Source organism: Strigops habroptila, chromosome 2 (genome assembly GCF_004027225.2).
Source record: "Strigops habroptila isolate Jane chromosome 2, bStrHab1.2.pri, whole genome shotgun sequence".
Taxonomy (NCBI): Eukaryota; Metazoa; Chordata; class Aves; order Psittaciformes; family Psittacidae; genus Strigops; species Strigops habroptila.
Window position 1 is genome coordinate 80932225 of NC_044278.2, and position 18611 is coordinate 80950835.

Sequence of the window (18611 nt, forward strand, 5' to 3'; positions counted from 1 at the left end):
TCATCTGGTGTTAAGGCAGATGTCTTAGTGTTTTTACATCTTCTGCAGGCAGGCATTTATTCTTTCAGCTCTGTGTATACCCCAAGCTGACTGAAAATCATGTTAACTATGTCTCAGTGGTGCAGCTTCTGACCAGGGTTGAGTAGCACTAAACACTGCTGCTGGTTTGGTGCCGGGTTTTATCCTGCCAGATTAATGCTGTCAACATGTCTTGTCCTGGGAAACACCACAGGAACGCTGTTTGCTAGGATTACCTTAGAAATGATGGGTCACCTTAAATGATTCAATTGCCAGGGTTGGTGTAGGCTGAGAATTTATCGATTTATTTTTATTTATTAATAAGGATCTGGTTTCTCTGGGAGAATTGCTTCAGCCACTTCTGATTTTTTGCTGTCTATTCAAAAAAGAAAGACCTTTGATCCCACTCTCAACATGCCCCTTTTACTTGTCAAAGTCCTACTTGTTAGCTCTGGCATTTAAGAAATACTTCTAGAGTTGAGTGCTAAATGCCTGTGGATAGGACTGCCTCATGGAAATATGCATGCACCACGCTGTCAAGAGTAGAAGGCAAAGCAGGTGATTAGTAGAGCCCCTGTGAGCATAACACCGAGTAGCCATGCGTGCTCCTGATTAGATCCTGTTCCTTCACGATGTGACTCTCAGCTCTCACCTTAAAGCAATGTAAATGATAACAAAGACCAAGAGACTCAATGATCATGGCTGCTCCTTTGCCCAGAACGTTATTACAGTATGAACAGATTTTCTTCCCACTGACTGACCTAAATATAGAATTAAAATCCTTAAAAACAGCTTGAAAAGGTTTAGAAGACAAAGAAAAGTTATCAAAAACCTTTTGAGATTAAAAATAAAAACGCACTGGTAAAAAAAGTGGACTAAAGGGAAAATAAACTGAAAATTAATATTATTTACAGTAGATCTGAAAGCTAGGGAAAGCTGAAGTGTTTTAATCTAGATCAAAGTTACTTAGGAACAAACAAAGAAATTCTGTCACATTCTTGGTATATTCACTGTATACAATACCTTCTACAAATAAACATAAGAAGCATATCGTTAAGCTTGGAAAGCGAGAACACAGGTTTTGCGCTCCTGCTTTATTTTTTATTTATTAATAAATTTATTAGCCCGAAGGCTAAGTTTTAGCAAGCACCCCTGCCAACTCCCACCATCTGCACCTTGTTAGATAACAGAAGGCTAGTCCTGCACATATTCTGTAACTCTTTGAACATAAGCCATACAGAGGTCAGATTCCAAAGATCTACCAAGATATTAGCAAATGGAAGTAAAAACAAGATAAGTAAACACGGTTAAGAAGGTAATTTTCTTACATTATAAAGCATGTAGGAGCCTAGCTTTAAAAAGAAAAAAAAGTCGATTTATCACAAACTGCCTGAGAATGTAAGAGCTAGTAAAGCAGTGTTCTGACTGTCGTTGTATGTAATATATGTGATTGTGCAGGGATGATTCTCTATAGTCTTATCCCAAGATATTTTTAAAATGTTTCAAGTACATAAACCAGCAGTTATCTACCCTACCACAATGGTGGGAATGGAACTGAATTCCATTTTTGTTTCAAAATATGTTGCAATTCTTGCTTTCTCCTCCTAAATTAAAAACAACATCCTACTCTCTAATTCTCTCGGGTCACGGGTTATGAGCATTCCTGAGTGCTCCTTGAGATGATATTGACCACATGCCAGAAAAGGGGGAGGAGAGACCAAGATGAGGGCCATAAAAAGCATGGGTTTCAGGAATCTTTTGTTAAAACAAACCTAAGAAAATAAATGTCAGAAATGCCATCTGGAGCAGGCTTTTACTAATCATTTTGGTAACCAACATACAGCTTGGAGACTGGAGATTTATTATTCCAGTTCCTTTATTTTTTTAACTGATGTTAAACAGTGATGACAAACCTGGGGAATTTTCTGAATGACTAGAGCAGGGAGGTAACACCAGCCCAGATTTCACCATCCTGCCCAGCCAGAAAATTCAGGTACTTTTCAGACTTGTTACTCAATATTATGGGCAAGAACACTCCTGTAGACCACCATATACAAGTCTGCTCATTATTGCAACCCAACATTTATACCTTCCCACCAGAAGGGCACCCACTCACCTGCTGCGTGTCTGGGAACCTGGCTGGGAAGCAGAGAGGGGAGACTGAGCCCGGGGGCCTGCCTGGGGCACAGAGGGGGCTCTCTGAGAGGTGGCCACTGGGGGTGCTTTGCTGGAAGGAGTGCACATGTAGGCTCGGTTTGAAGTGGACACTGGGCGACTGAAATCTTGAGTAGAGGATAGAGATGAAGAGGAGACAGACTGGTTCAGCCATGAGTGGTGCCTCCATGAACTTGTTCTTGAAGAATCAAGATTATCCAAAGATTCGCCTCTGTAACAGAGGTACACGTATAAATGTAAATGGCAGTACGGCTGGAACAGAAGTTATATTCTGATTTAAAAAAAAAAAAAAATCATTATCCTAGCATTTTTAAGATTTTCTAGCATGAATATGCTTCTCTGATCACCAAGGAATATTGTTCACATGCTGACTCAGAATGCTTGAGAAGCAAGTTATCCTTTGTGTACAGTCCTAGTCTCATGGGAAAAAAGCAGGCGAGGTGAAAGAGAGGTGGCACTTAACCACTACAGAATAAAGGCAAAACACTCCTCACTGCAGCCTTATCAAGGTGAACTGTATCCAAAGCCGTTGTACAGCAACGGTCCTCAGATACCAGGTTTGTTTTTGTTTTCTCCAAGGGATACCAGATCGAAAATAACAATCCACCCAGACTGGATAGCATCGTCTAGGTACAAGGTGTTGGCCCAATTGCCAAACACTCTCCTGACTGATAACTCTGCTGTTTCCTAAGTGACAAATCCAACATTCATACATTAGTTAAAGCAAGAAACAAACTCCAGACTGACATATTCCTATGTTAAAAAAAAAAACAAAACTATACTCTTTAGCCAGAATAATAATTTCCACAATAAATTGTCATGCTGAAATTCTTAAGCACATCTGTCAATGACAAGGCACACTATTGATTTCCATTGCTGGTATAGCAACCAAGAAATAAGCAGGTGAGTTATTTAGAGGTCACATCCACATTCCTTGCTTATAGCATCATAGAGTCAACTCAGTTTGAAAAGACTTTTAAAATCATAAAGTCCAACCATTACCCCAGGACTGCCAAGTCTACCACTAAACTGTGTCACTTGCAAAAAAAAAAAAACACATTTAATCCCAGCTGCAATACAGCTACTTTCTTCTGCCTGTGCTGCTGCGCAGTTCATTTTACAGCATTTCACAGACCTGATTTGTTTCTGTGCTCTGTAATACAAGCTGAAGTTTAGAATAACCAAACAAAAATATTTGATAAGAGACTAAGTTAACATTTAATGTGATTCCTACCTCCTCATACTACTGCTGTACAGACTAATGGGCTCCTTATGTATACTGGAGCTGCGCTGCCTAATCCAGCTGCTGTCTGTGTGTAGAGATGTTTTCTTTCTCATTTCCTGGAGGATTTGCTGTCTCTCCAGCTCTGCTGCAGACAGGTTGTGCTCCTTCTGAGACTTCTTCTGCGACTCACCCATGTTCCAGGACTTCTCTGAATACTTGCTCTGGGTACCTGTTTGGACAACAGGCACAAATTTCAGCTAGACACTTTAAGGCACAAAAGCAGTTATCACACATTCAGTACTCTGGCTAGAACTCCAAAAGCAGTCATTTACCATACTCGCAAGTTTCTCCAAGGAAGGAGACTCCCAAGTTTCCTTTTTACAGCTGGGTGACCAGTATCAAACACAGCAATACATCATTATGACACAATTCTTTTATTCATGTTGCATTAATGGGCCTTTTACATAATGCTTAACTTAAATACAAGTGGGTATTTTCCTTCACTTCCCAAGTGTATATGCATATACTTTTGTATGTACATATATATACACACACACAAAAGTGCATGATCTCTTTCAGTGCCACAATTTGGACTCTTCCTCCAATATGAACTAAAGCATTTATAAAATATATAGTTGAATGGTGGGATACCTTTTCCCCTTAAGAGTTCATATTCTTTTTTTCCGATAAGTCTTCAAGAATTCTTTCCTTATTCAAGGCACTAAACACATTGCGTTATCTTGCCTTATATAAACATATATGTAAGGGGGTGAGGAGAAGGAAATCTTACAGACGGTTTCTCCATTATTTGGATGTTGTGTTAACAAGTCAGTTTAAACAAGATTTATGGTATAGATGACTTTGAAATTTTGGAAGGGGAAAACAAACAAGCCATCCTTCTCCAATATGTGTTGACATGTTAGAAGGCAACAATTTTTTCTTTTTTTCCTAGATCCAGAAACTACTATTTACAGTCAGACTAATGAAGAAAATTACTCATCAATAAGTCATTCAATTGAAATTTCAATCCCTTTAAATACTGCTCTGACTATAGATTTGTTCTTGGGTTTATTGCTACAGATTACCATTATAAAATATTGTGGAAGTTTACTTGCTCATTAGTTTTAATGACCAAGCTTTAATGTGTGAGAAAACAACGTTGTTGATCTGCAACATATCCTCTAATACACCATTTACTTTTCTATGATTACTTGTGATTACTTTATTAAACCATATTTTAGACACAAGACCTTTTGGACATTTTCTACTGTAATATATTTATAAATTGGGTTTGTTTGCTTTGCACACATTCCTCTAAAAACACAGTAAGGTAACTGACGGATAACTCAAGACAGGCAGCAAGGAACTGGAGTCCAAGAAACAAGCCACTGTGATAGTATCAAGAGCTGACTGCAAGCTGTGTTACTCCTACACTAACTAAAGTTAAAAGAGCAAACATTTATATTAAATACATAAGCATCTTGGTATGTGTAGTTTTTTTTTTTTTCCCATTGACAGAGTTAACATATCACAAGCACATACATCTTCAACAATATACCTACATGACTGGTTTAACCTCATAATAAACATCAGTCATCTAAAATTTAGGCATCCAAGATCCGTTTGTAATCACAGCTATGGTCCTCAAGAGATCAGTTAATCATATTTGTCCTTATATGTTGACTGTATGAATCTCCTCTTGCTGTTGAAACTTCATTAAATTGTGGCATGGTATGAATTTTAATTGCAAAGCAGCTGTCATAAAGCCATTTGACAATTAATTTTCTTACCATTATTATATGCAATCCAGCTTTTGACAAAAAATGCATTTTAAAAAATAATGGAAATTGCATTGGTAAGCAGTCCTTACCATTTCTGATTGTGTTGAATTCATTCAGTTCTGAAGTTGACTTGGACTTATTCCTAAGGAAACAGAAAACATTCATGTTTCTTTCTCAACTAGGAGACCTTCTCATGCACAAAGACCTTATTGCAGAGCACAGATACACACTCCCTTTTTCACCATCCCTCCCATCAGCAACTTACGCTGTACTTAAAATAAGAGGCAAAAATACCCAAATAAAGACCAATAGGATATTAAGGGGAAAAAATATGCCAATATTTAGATGCCAATAGGTAACCACCAAAAGTATGTACTGAAAGTTCCCAGCGTCTCAGGTATAAGGGACCAATCATTGTGTTTGCTTCAATAAAGCCAGGTAAAAAACAAAGTCCTTCCTTGTGGAAACTTTGTGAAGACTATATTCAGTCAGTCAAAGATATAGTAACTTTCAAAGTAATTTTATAAAGGATTTAATGTCATAAGAAATTTCAATCGTGCTTCAGCACCATTACTACACCATAAGCAAAACACCTTCTCAAATACTTGCATGCAGATTGTTCTCGGGAAATCTATTATTCACTGATTACACCCAGCAGCATAATTTTTTAATGAGTTTTAGCCAAGAAATGTCATTCAATATATAGGAAGACAAATGTCAAAAAGCTGGTTTGCTGACAGTACAGAGCAGGAGCTTCAGTAACACCTCTGTGCTGTACGATCAGTGTCTAGTAACATAGACAGTTTCTTAGTTTAAAATATCTCAGAAAGGACCAGAAATCCTTCGCTGGGTCACAACCCAAAGCTGCTACATTCATATGTTTACAGGTAAAGCAATGGCTGCATGACAGTGTTTTGAGGGGATCTTGTCCTTTGTCTACAGGTAAATGATGCATAAACTGGGTCACATTTCTTGATCCCCCAAGTTGTGACTCTCTGCCCTACATTGCAGACCTATTTTATTATCTGTTTGAGAAGATGCAATGATTTCACTGATGCTTGTAGTAAACATGAGCTCCAAAGAGCAGGTCAGCCTTGCCTGGGATGTTTATAGCACCCTAATGTCCACCTCACGCATATACCCAAGATGTACTATGTAGCTCAGGAACCTTCTGAAGTTAGGTTTAGATCTTCCACTAGTAACAGATCTATTAGTTGTACGCTTTAAGTTTTGGTGTTCCTCTTAATATAAAAAAAGGTATGCTCACTCCAGCTATAGGAAAAAATGATTAAATACATAGCAGAGGTGACCTTTCAGAACTACTGTGGGATGCCATCTAAGGCAAAGGCTTGATACAAATGTTCTGGATTTAGGTGACCTCAGCATTTTTTAACCATAGCCCAGTGATTAAAAAGGAGAAGAAAAAGCTGTCTATTCAAAGTGCCCACATCTGCAGTGGCTAATACAGTCAATTGAAATAAAACAGAACAACCCCTGCCCCAAAACAATGATAAAACTCCCTAACAAGCCACCAAGCAAAACAAAACAGAAAATAGCTAAGAGAAGAGAGTGTAACTTAACAAGAGGCACATCTACTATCTTCCTGATAAATATGCTGCTGCTGTCTCTCACTTCCCTCCCTGTTTACTCTCTCTTAACTTGCATAATCCTGATTGGGATGACTGCACCTTAGTTTGTATAGAACATTATGACACAATCACAATATTATCTGAAATTGTTTTCCAGCCATATAAGTCTAGTACCACCCACATATTTACTTCCTTACAGTTCTGCTTCTCCCGGTAAAATCCTACTGACTAACTGTTGTTTACAGCACAGCATATAATTTGCCAGAAGTTTGGCTGGTTGTTTTCTCAATAGGAAAGCATGCCATAAAAACTGCAAAACACAGCAGCAATACAAAGAACACACTTAGCTACCATGGCTGAAGGTTATTGGAAGTTTCAAAGCTTTCTGACACAGAAACAGTGATGTTACAGTCTACACTGAGATACAATATCACACATACCTGTCAGCAAAAGACTGTCCAGGTTGCTCCTCAATGGTTTTAGAAACTTCATAACGCTCATGATGCCTATAGAAAGAAAAAGCATGCATTACGTTCATATACACAAAAAGACCTGCATAGACATAAATATCTCTTACTAAAAATATTTGAAACAGATCTTTAAAGGAAAAAAGGAAAAAAAAACCAACAAACTCAAGCATTTAAAGCTCTAAGGAGGCTTAATTTTGTCAGAAACACAACAAAATAAGGCAGGAAAGAAAAAAAGGTTGTCAGAAAAACTGCCTGAAATAACACTTTTGTAAGTGACAAGGAATCCAAACATGAGCATGCCAAAAAGGTTAATGTTTACTGCTGAAGATATTTCAAGCTGCCTATCAATTCAATTTCTTATTACCTGTCAATGACAGGATGGCCAGCCCGATCCTCTATTGTTTTAGATACTTCATAGCGCTCGTAATGTCTGGAAGCAAAATAGAGATAGAAGAAAACGTGTATTAAACAAAAAACATTTTCTAGAAATTGAGCAAATAGCAAACATATGTAGAGAAAATTCGGATGTGTTAGTAACATGAAAATACATGCACAAAAAAAAAAAACCAAACCAAAACCCAAAGACTTTTAAAGATGCTGCAAAAATTACTAGTTTTGGTATACGACAATGATTGTCTCACCTGTTTCAAAGCCAGGAGGTGAGCTTTGTCCAAACTCAGCAGTTCTCCAAGAGTTACATGTGTGTTTGTACATAAGTGCAGTTTGTAACCCCTAGAGAAACACCTTCCACAGACAAAGCTCTTCCAGCTGCCTGTTCCCAACCTCAGTGCTCTTTTCAGCAAGTACCATGCCTTCACAGATATTTATGTAACATTTCAGATCTCAAATAGTATCTTTGGATATCATCATAAAGCAGACATTTAACACCAGATATTTTAAATCCCAGCTTCAAATTCACTGAACTTGCTCCTTTACTATAAAGCAAAGCCATCCTTGTTTAGCTAAACGCATCCTTTGGCAACAACCTCAGAAGCAACGAAATCCAACTAAGACATGTATCAAGGATTTATATATGCAGATATTACAGCAGGTTAATAAGTTACTGCACAAAGTCCTATTATCTTGCAATTGGGGCAAGCTAAAACTGTAGAGATATGCTGGCACAGCTGCCAAGAAGAACCTGTTTAGCTATTGTAACAACTGTGCCTTTGCTTTGCTCAGCAGGGATCCCAAGCAGCAGTCATTTACAATGAGCTAAAGTAACTCTAAGTATCAATCTCCCCGCAAGTATATTCAATTTTATAATCATATTTTCTTCTCCTAAGACTTAACTTGATACTATACGTTATCTTCAGTCATATCTTACTACTTACGTAAGAACAGAGGAAAATCCTCATGATAAACAGCAAAGCTAGTAATACACAAGGCAGTAAGCTAAATGTACAAGAAGTAAGGAAAAGTTACTGGTTTAATCTGTATCAGACAGATTAATCTCCCATGATGCCTGCAACAGTAGTCTGAAAACTTCTGGGCAAGAACGTGAACATGTAAACTAATAGTTGGGGGGTTGCTGTTTGTTGGTTTTGTGGGGTTTTTTTATTCTAGTGTTTTGGGATGTTTTTTAAAACCACGCTGCTGAAGAAGGTAATGAAAGAAACTTCAATGTTCTAGAATAAACATATCCACAGTGGGTATTTCTAAGAGGCTACAATATCTAAGCCAGCATCTGTTCACTCACATACCATGATATCCCTCACTGGCAAATTAACCCAGCAGTGCAATTAAACTTTATTGTTGCACTGCCAAAGTAAAACGAGAGAGGAGTCTGGAAAAATCAGACATGCATTTGTTGCAAAAGAGTTAACTTGGTATTTCTTCTGAAAGCTCTGTATGTTGAGCCGCTGGCTCCCAATTTACAAGGCTTATCCAGGGTTCTTAGAAAAATCTTCAGACTAAGTGTTTCAGGTCATCTTTCATTTGGCTGTAATTACTGTATTTTTGCTTCCTATTTAAAAAACAAGCTAAAGTGGGTTAATAAAGCACTTGATTCATGGGGAAAGACTGTGTCTTATGCCTGATCCTTCTACCTTTAGAAAGAAAGGCTATCCTGTGGTATTTTGCACTGACTGATTACAGTACGCTCTTACATGAATACCTCTATACATTCAGGACATACACACTCCCCTTAGAAATGTATTCGAATTTTTAATGCAGAAGGAAGAGAGCACATCCCATCAGAACTGCACACCTTTGGTACTGAGGCACCTCCACTGACACCTCCTTCTGCCTTTCAGCCTGACGTCTCTGCTCCTCCATCTCTGCCTGCTGCCTCTGCTCCTCCATTTCTGCCCTTCGCCTCTGTTCTTCCATCTCTGCCCGCCGCCTCTGCTCGTCAGCATATTGCTGTTCCCTCTCTTTACGTTGTCTCTCAAGCTCCAGCTCTCGGAGCTCCCTTTCTTGCTCAAAACGCAGGGCTGCTTCTTCCTGGATCCTCCGTTCCTCCTGATGTCTCCTTCTTCCTTCTTCCTCACCCAACAAGCATGCTGCTACCTTGCTTCCTCCATCTTCTTCTGGCTCCTCAGGAGTATTTGCTTCTGAGCTTGCTCTCCAGCTGGACACAGATGGAGCTCGAGCAGGGACAGATGTGTTTAAGGTTAGAACAGACTGCTCCTGTAGCAAAGAAAAGAAAAAAAAAAACACCACAAAAAACACCGTAATGTTTTTAGGAAAGGGAGCTGTTGTTTAAACAGGTTACTCAGAAAGGTTCATTTATCCTACGAGAGAAGACTGTGTAAGAAGCATCCCAAACACTTGCCTTGCAAGACACAAAGGGCGTACTTTGGTTTCATGTTTTGAGTGCCTACTAGCACATTCTCCTAATGTAAGACCCTCATTCCACACAGCAGCCTTAGCAAGCGCCATGGGCAGCATGGCCACAACTATGTGAAATACTCTCCTTTCTAAAGGATCACATTTCAAGCCGTCACATTTCCACTTAAACACCCATGGAAAGCAAACTTCCATGATATCCAGAATTTCTCCCTACCATTTTGACTTAGAAACCTGAGACCTACCTAACAGTGTATACACAAAGATATACACTACAAGTGTACATGAGACCAATGAATTTCACATTTCTTCTCCACTCTCCTACCATTTGAATGTCAATCCTCAGACCTACCACTCTATGACTCTTCTCTCAAGTAGGAGAAAAGGTCTTTCAGTGGTCAAAAGATGTTTTAGTTGCAGAGAACAAATACTGCTTACAGGTCCACGAAAACCTCTAATAATAGAAAAAAAAAATAAAAATGGCTTACATTCTTGTACAGCAAAGTCCTCTAACAGCTCAAAGAGCTTTCTTATTGAAATCCTAAGCCTTAAATTACAGTCTACTTATTCATGACTGTATAAATGCAACTGATCTAGCTAGGATGCCTGAAGCAGCACTCGCATAGCAATAAAAAGGAGATATCTCAGACACCTCCCACACTCGGAAAAAACCTGGGCATTTTCCCATAAGCAACAGCCACAAAAGTCAGCCTCTACAGTGACTACATGCATTCAATGTTTTGAAACATATGTTGGCAAAGTTGATTTGATATGTAAATTTATCAGAGATAGGATGAACTGGTTGCCACTAACAAGCCAGGCATCTACAAACATGCCTCATGATGAAGTATTGAAGCAGAATTCCAACAAGTAGCATCAGGAGGTAAATATACAGCAAAGGCGACCATTTCAATCTGGTCACAATAACTAACACATGCTGTAACTTTTTGCCAGCATATTTCTGGTGTTAGTTACCTAAACAATCCATGCGGAAGTCAAATTCAACAGGTCTCAAAACATCCTGTTTACTCTTTCCTTCCCATTTTTGCAACCTCTTTTTACCAATTCACAGACAACAATGTATTTTACAGGGGTGAAGCCATACTCATAGCTTACCTCATCAAAATACTTGGAGCTCTCTTTTTCTGCTTCTTGCTTAGCTCGTAGCCATTCTTCCCTCAGTTTTTCTTGTTCCTGTTTGTACTTCTCCTGTTAGGTTAGATTGAAGTTAAACATGCAAATAAGAAACATGGTATTTTTTATTTGCATTGAAACGTACTACTGGTATTTAATACAGTTTTTAACAGACTAGTGTGGCAAAAACATGCTTGAGCTCCACAAGCCAATGAAATCCTGGCTGAAATATAATCCAAAGGAGTTCTGCAATTGATTTTGGAGAATCCAGGCTTTTTACACGCTACATCTCATAACAACTGACCTCAGGTTCGTTTTATTTCCTGTCACAGTTTAATTCCCATTTAAACAAAAATCAGCTAAGGTATTTCTTGAAAGATGGAGTGATCGTATTTAACTTGGAATCAGGCACATTAATACAGTATAAAGTGATCACTAAGTGAAATATGAGACAGTAATTTGGTTTGAGCAAGAACTCTTGGTCTTTTGGAATGTTATCTAAACAAAAACCAATTTCTGGACCTCCAAATTTGTCCTATGACTGGATTTCGTATGAAATCAATGTAATGCCTTAAAGCATTACTTAAGGTACACAATAAATGTTTTGGTGGTCTTGTCAGTCACCACTTACATCTTGGAAAAGGCAAAATATTTAATGATGTCAAAAGAATTCCTTCTAAGATATCGGAAATAAGAGAAAAGAAAGACTTCCTTTCTCTAATATTTAAAAAATCATTGCTAGGGTCATAGGGAAGAGAAAGAACGTTATTACTCTGGTCAAATTTACTACTTCAGGATTAGAAAAGGAGAAGCAAAGAAAAGAAAAGTGAAGGCAGAGGGCTGAGACTGCTCGCAAGAAAGGGGAGCCAAGGTTTACATTCTTTAAGGCCATCTTCAGGCATCAAATAGGGAACCCAAACCATAAGAGACCACAGATATGTTTAGGAAGGCACAGTTCTTGCCTTGCAGAGTTCATAAGCTAAAAGGAATGACAAAAGATAAAACATCCAAAAAGAAACAGAGTTGCTACACTGTACTTCCACATCACGGTTTCCAGCTGAATGCACCAAACTTAAGAAGGCTTGTGCAGAGTAAATAATGTTCACTGATGTCTCTTCTAACCAATGGACTTCAGATAACAAACTTTAACTTAATTTGCAGAGTTGTGTCTTGGTGAATGTGGTTGAATGGGCTTACGATTCACTGAAATGCGGTCTTTGTGTCTGTTTTTTGCTACCCTAAGATGACAAACATTGCCCCCTCCTCTGCAACACTTGCCCCCTCCTCTGCAACACTTCCTTCCATCTTCAGTAACTGCTTATCAAGGTGATTTTGGGTTAGCAGGTTCAGCTTCCTTACTTGGAGAGGTCCTGGGAACCAGGCTGATTCCAACTGATCAGCCAATTGCTAAACCAGAGGCAGGCATCTAACCATGGCACTGGCTGTCTTCTCTTCATCTCTGAATATAAGGCAGTATTGCTAATTGAAGGTAAAACTCATTCTAGAGACAATTTTCTTAACGGGGAAAAAATAAAACTCATATTCAAAAGTGAAAACTACTATCCCTTAGGTCTTTGCTTATCCTTTACATTTTGCTGCGAGTAAGAGCATACCAGCCTTGTAATGATTAAGCACTTCTGGCTGTAGTGAACACAGTCTTGACTTCATGAAGCTCATTAATGCATTGTTCTCTTTTTGCTGAGTTACTGCTAGTGTAAGTGTGCAGTTCAACAAATGTATCTGAAAGTCCTGTTAGGCCATCAGTAAGAAGAAATGTAGAAGTCACATTTTATTCTTCTTCCTTAACAGTTCCTGCACCCAAAGGATTACCAGCCTATGATCATGAAGATTAATTATACCTGCAGTAAACGGTCCTGCTCCTTTTGCCATTTTTCCTGTCGTTTTCGTTCTTCCTCTTGATCCCAAACCCGACGACTAGGAGCACTAATGGATGGGACTGGGAGCTAATACAGCACAGAAATGAAATAGCGTTAATCTTCTTCCATGTAATCAATGCTCTACATTTTAAAACATATTTTTTAAAGTGAGAAATAAAAGCTATTAAAAACACTACAGCTTTACTGTGACAAGGACCTAAATTAGCCTTTTCTTCAAAGGGACAGAAAGCAACCATTCCATTACACATTACAAGATCTTAGACAGTACTCCAGATTTGATCACAGTTTTAAGCAGTATAAAAAGCAATAGAAAGCAGTGGGCCTCTTGAAAAGACCAGGCTTATAGTACTTACTAGTAGTTTGTAAATAGTACTTACATCGGGCATTGCAGGTTCTGGGCCTCCTGTACATTTGGAAGGCAAAAACCAGAAATCATTAGAACCATACATACGCACTACTGCTAGACTTATGTAAATGGGGAAAATCTGAGCTTCAGACTAATTTTTGCATTCTTAGTAAGCCATGCTTGCATTTTGCCCTGCTGAACTTTCTTGAGGTCAGAATTCATTAAGGACTTTCAACTAATGTGCACAAGTGCTTAAAAGCTTTACATGCTTACAAGTGCCATCAGCAATTGCTTGAATAAGCAGTACATCTCCCACTGTGGCAATACAGAGGTTCTTTGCTACACCTCTCCTATTATTATTGTGAAATCAAACTGTTTAGCACGACTGACACCCATAACGCTGCTTCAGGTACAGCAGCTACTCACCTATTGCCCTAGACATGAATTAAGAGTTACAGACATCCACAGGCAACTTCTCTACCACAAACCCATGTATTTCCTTTCTCAACTGTCCTCCTTTCCTACTCCCAAAAGCACACTTGAATCCGGTGAGCTTGTCACCATTCACCACAAACTTTATGCTATTTGAGGCTACGTGGTCTTAGCTTGTGCCAAGATGATTATTAGAGATGTGTTATACTTTAATATTAAAGTTGAGAAAATGTGGAGAAGCACAGACTTAAGTATAATCATTTCCTAAGCATCATCACTAATTTTGTGATGGACGAATGGACACAATCTCCTGCAATTGTACCACGTGATGTTATCTTTGCTCCCTACTCCTCTCACCCCTGTAAGCTTATGCTGGCCTGTACAGCTTTAGAAAGAACAATCTTTTATACCATGGCGAAGCTAAAGTGTCAAAAGTTTAAAATTAACAAAACTGTGCTGAGTGCACACTCTAGAAACACACCTTTCTCCTCTCCCTCAAGCACAAGTGACATATTTCAAATACTGCTATGAAATGTATTAAAATAAAACCGAAAATTCATACTTCATAGCCAGCTTTAATAAAAAAACCCAAAAACCAAAAACCAACAAAACCAAAAAGCAAAAGAAAACAAAATAAACAAACAAAAAAACCCCACCAAAACCAGCCCCAACATCAAAATACCACCATATTGCAGATACAATGCAGCAGAAGTATTTCAAAGCAAACAGAACCACAAACACAGATATATGCTGTGGCACTTCACATATCACTTCTGGAAAAAATAGAAGCTATCACCACTGAAAGCAAAGTCCTGGCCCCACTAAAGTCACTGGCAAATTTCACACTGAACTTCCAGTGGGCCAGAATTTCACTCTTTCAGGAGACAGCAAAACAGCAAGGCATACATAGTCTGAAGACAGCATTAGACATACATTAGCGGAAGTGAGTTGTGACATGCAAAACACCAAAAAGCAACCTACAAAACCAAAATTGAGTGCCTTATTTTTTTGCCTTTAAAAGCTAGCATATGCAATTCAAAATTTATGTTGGTCTTCTTGAGATCTTGTGACATCACCACATAGTGGAAAGCCAGCAGCTGCCTTTTTCCACCAATTTAGATGAAAGCACAGAGCTGCAACTCAAGATAAACTCAAATCCAGAGTTAAGTATTTTATCAACAGCTCCAAGATATGTGCTAAGCCTCTGCTGGAATACTCAACGTTATTCTTGTTTTGTAGGTAGTAGCAAACCTGAACAAAGAGTGCTCTCTTTCTTACTCCTACCCAGTGAAAAAAAAATATGTATGAATAACATAGAAGAGATTTAAACAGCTACAGATGTAAGAGAACACAGAAAGACCCATTACCACAAAGGTAGACCCATGAATTGTAAGAATAACCTGATGACCCTGGGAAAAGAAAGGAAATTAATTATGTTGCTTTGTTGTAACTGCAACGAACAATGCTGAAGAGGTATAGTACCCAGCACCAGCCTTGTTAGCAAGAGTGTGCAGCAGGAATAATTTTGTGGAAGTACAGGAAATGTTAGCTCTTCGGTTTACCTTGCTCAAAAAATTGTGACCGTCTTATTAAGTTTTTCAAAGAAATAGGTTCAGATGCTATTTGAAAAATACAAATAATACAAACAAGTCAATGAGGTGCTTTTTTTAATTTTTTTAATTACTATCACCACTGGATAAGAAACTTCCGTTAGACCTCCAATCTACAGCAACATCTCTTCAGAAAAATAAGAAGCCCCTGAAACACAAAGGAAACCTCACCTTTCATAATAACAATACAATTTTTAGTAGGTTACATCATATACTGGTTAGTATTTCATTTTATCACTAACAATGTCCAACTATAAGAACAGCACAAGTGACAAACTTGGACTCAGATTCTCCCGGTCTAATTTAAGCCTCCTTGACTGAGATGCCAAACTGGATTGAAGAGACTAATCACCATTTAAGGTCATCAGAAAGGCATCTCCAGAGGGCAACTGATCTCTTGGGGGAACTCTTTTATAAATTGCCATGTGCATTCAAGATAAAATGAAATACCAAGTATCCATTTAAGGATTATTGTTCTACTGGAAACTATACATACCTGATTTCTCTCACTGTCATCTAGTAAGGCTATAACTGTTCATAGCATCATAAGTAATTATTATTCATACTGCAATCATCGATATCATTCTCCAGGAATAAAAGTAAAATTATAATAGCAAAACAACCACTAGCCCCAAAACCTCACAACTGAAATAGGGGGAAAGACAAAAACAAAAAGTTGAATACTCTTTAGACTCTTCCTGGGCAGTGAAATTAATCAATACTCATACTGAACCATTATCCACACAATGCAGTACCAATTCGAACAAATTGTGTGCCTGCTCCTTCTCTTTCACCCCTACCACACAGTAAATTTAAAACCACTAATGCAGGAGGAGGGTGGTGGGGAGTTGTCACTGCTTTGTTGTCAGTTTTCCAACTGCCTAACACATCGTGGAAGCAAACTACACTCAGTTTGAATGCAACTAGATCTCTGCAATACCTGTCTAGCTTTCAGTTCTTTAAGGTCTCACTTCACCCACTGTACAAAGCTTGTGATGATTACAGGTTTAGTGTCTGTGCTTCTTGCAAACCCACACAATTAGCAGATGAAAAGCAACAGTGGTTTACCTCTTTGTTCATTAGAGCCAAGATCTCCTTGCATTCCATTTATCAATTTTGTTTCTGTATCCTGAAAAACATAATAATAAAAAAACAAAAAAAAACAAAAAACCAACCAAAAAAACGCAACAAAACAAAAAGCAAAAAAAACAAAAAACAAAAAAACAAAAAAAACCCAAACAAAAAACAAAAAAAAACCAAACCAAAAAAAAAAAACAAACAAAAAAAAACCAAACCAAAAAAGCCAATGGGATTAGGCTCATTAAATTTGTGGAAGTTTATCCAATTACACGTCTCCCCTGACAGGAACTCTCTATCATGAAACACTTCAGAACACTTTCCACAGAAAGACACAAAACTATCTAAAACATCCTGAGTGTATTATATGGTAAAATTACTGCAGGCATTTGAGGGGATCAATAACCAGCTGGCTGAAATAAAAAACATTAGTTTGCAAGAAAATGCAAAAAGCTAAGATCTTTCTGTCTCATGGCAGGCAGGGTGTTATTTGCAAGTAATTTGGGGCTGCAATCTTCATTTATGCTAATAACAGAGATGAAAGTCTTTTCTAAAGAACAAGCACTCTATACATTCTAGTTAAAACTCAGTCTGCACGTATTTTAACATTTATCACCTAGTGTCCACTCATGAATGGGCACTAGCAAGTCTTTAAAACATCTTATTTACCTTAATATGTACATAGCTACATCTCCATATTTGCAATATCCTGTATGTTCCTTAAACAATACAAGTAAAAATAAGATTCCCAAGGTCTTTTCTCCATTCTCTCCCTATCAAGGCATTACATTTTACTTTATTCCTCACTCCAATCCCATGACCCTTCAAAAACATACTCACAGAACTTTGAAGGCTGCTGGATAAATCTCTTTTTGTCGATACGGTGGAAACATTTGAAATGTGTTCTCCAGAAGTTGCATCAATCCATTTATTTTCAGATGCACCTATAATGTCGGTAGCCATACTGGTGAGATTGAGGATTTTATGCCTTACATGTGGCAGGGAAGGCAGGTCTTTGCCCCAATCTTTTTGGTATGTGGAAGATCAAGAAATTAATGTAGACAGTAATGTCAAAGAACAGAACAAGAGTTAGTGAAAATACATTAAAATAACACACACAACACACACAGAAGAGGAAGAGACACAAATCAGGTGAAATTTGTGAAGACAGAAAAAAGGGCTTTTATGAGCTGACCGCCTTCCCCAAAAATGCAAGTGTTAGTCATAAGCCAGGTAAAAGTTTACCACATGTTTTGCTAACAAGGACCACAGCAGCTCAACATTACACAGCAATTAGTATTCATTGGAAACTATTGCATTAGCATTAGTAAGGATTGAGAAAATCTTCCAGCTTTACTCACTCAAGGTACAATTTGACTCATTATCCAGGGAAGTGTCCTTTTTATGCCTGTGCTCACCAGGAAGCACAGCATGGGGGAAAAAAGGCAGTCTAAACTAAACTACCAAAACTGATGAGGCAAAGACAAATTATAATCTTCTCTCAGATTCCATAATTTCTTCCCTCCCACTACCTAAGATTTATTCAGTGAGTTCTTCTCCACTAAACTCATTCTTTGTTTGTGTTAGGACCTGTAGAAGTGAATTGTTTCTTCTCTCTTCCTCACACCACTATTTTTCTCCCCACTTGCTGGTAGGTTATTCTACCTAGCTTCCCCCTAAAAGAATTTTTTGTATTTATACTGTGAAAGAAGTCATTGATTGCACCTTCAACTCTGGAAAAACTATTCTGCGACTTTGAAAGAGTATCCTGATTAAACCCATGGCAAGTCTAGAGATGCTACAAGGCTTTCAGACGGGATGGAAACCCTCACTAGCCAGAACAGGTAATACCATTCTGGAGAGATTACAGCATCACAATATCTGAGGCAATGGCCAAAATCATAGCACAATACATCACCCACAAGTTCATCCACTACCTGAAACACTCCCTGAAGAAAGGAACACAAGATCCTCCTTCCCTGAATAAAGGAAGGTTGAGGGAGAAAGGCCCTAAAAATTACTATCCTCTAGAGACCAGCCTCTCTTATTTTTGTGATGTGTCAGGA

At 38.2% G+C, this 18611-nt stretch overlaps 1 protein-coding gene across 13 annotated transcripts in view; it reads right to left on the minus strand.

The window, feature by feature from the left end:
* LMO7 (LIM domain 7) overlaps positions 1–18611 on the minus strand; it is a 130006-nt gene that overhangs the window by 4284 nt on the left and 107111 nt on the right. For 5 of the 13 annotated variants that reach the window (XM_030476618.1, XM_030476609.1, XM_030476616.1 and 2 more), the window contains 13 exons: positions 17386–17570; positions 16537–16597; positions 15421–15477; positions 13458–13483; positions 13042–13146; positions 11165–11257; positions 9468–9889; positions 7623–7688; positions 7229–7294; positions 5289–5341; positions 3428–3647; positions 2135–2404; positions 671–779 (listed from right to left, as the gene is read on the minus strand). In XM_030476618.1, coding sequence (XP_030332478.1) covers positions 671–779; positions 2135–2404; positions 3428–3647; positions 5289–5341; positions 7229–7294; positions 7623–7688; positions 9468–9889; positions 11165–11257; positions 13042–13146; positions 13458–13483; positions 15421–15477; positions 16537–16597; positions 17386–17570 — 1733 coding nt within the window. Of the gene's footprint in view, positions 1–670; positions 780–2134; positions 2405–3427; positions 3648–5288; positions 5342–7228; positions 7295–7622; positions 7689–9467; positions 9890–11164; positions 11258–13041; positions 13147–13457; positions 13484–15225; positions 15268–15420; positions 15478–16536; positions 16598–17385; positions 17571–18611 lie in introns of all 13 variants that reach the window. The other 8 variants (XM_032919748.1, XM_030476613.1, XM_030476608.1 and 5 more) reach the window with 8 other exon arrangements.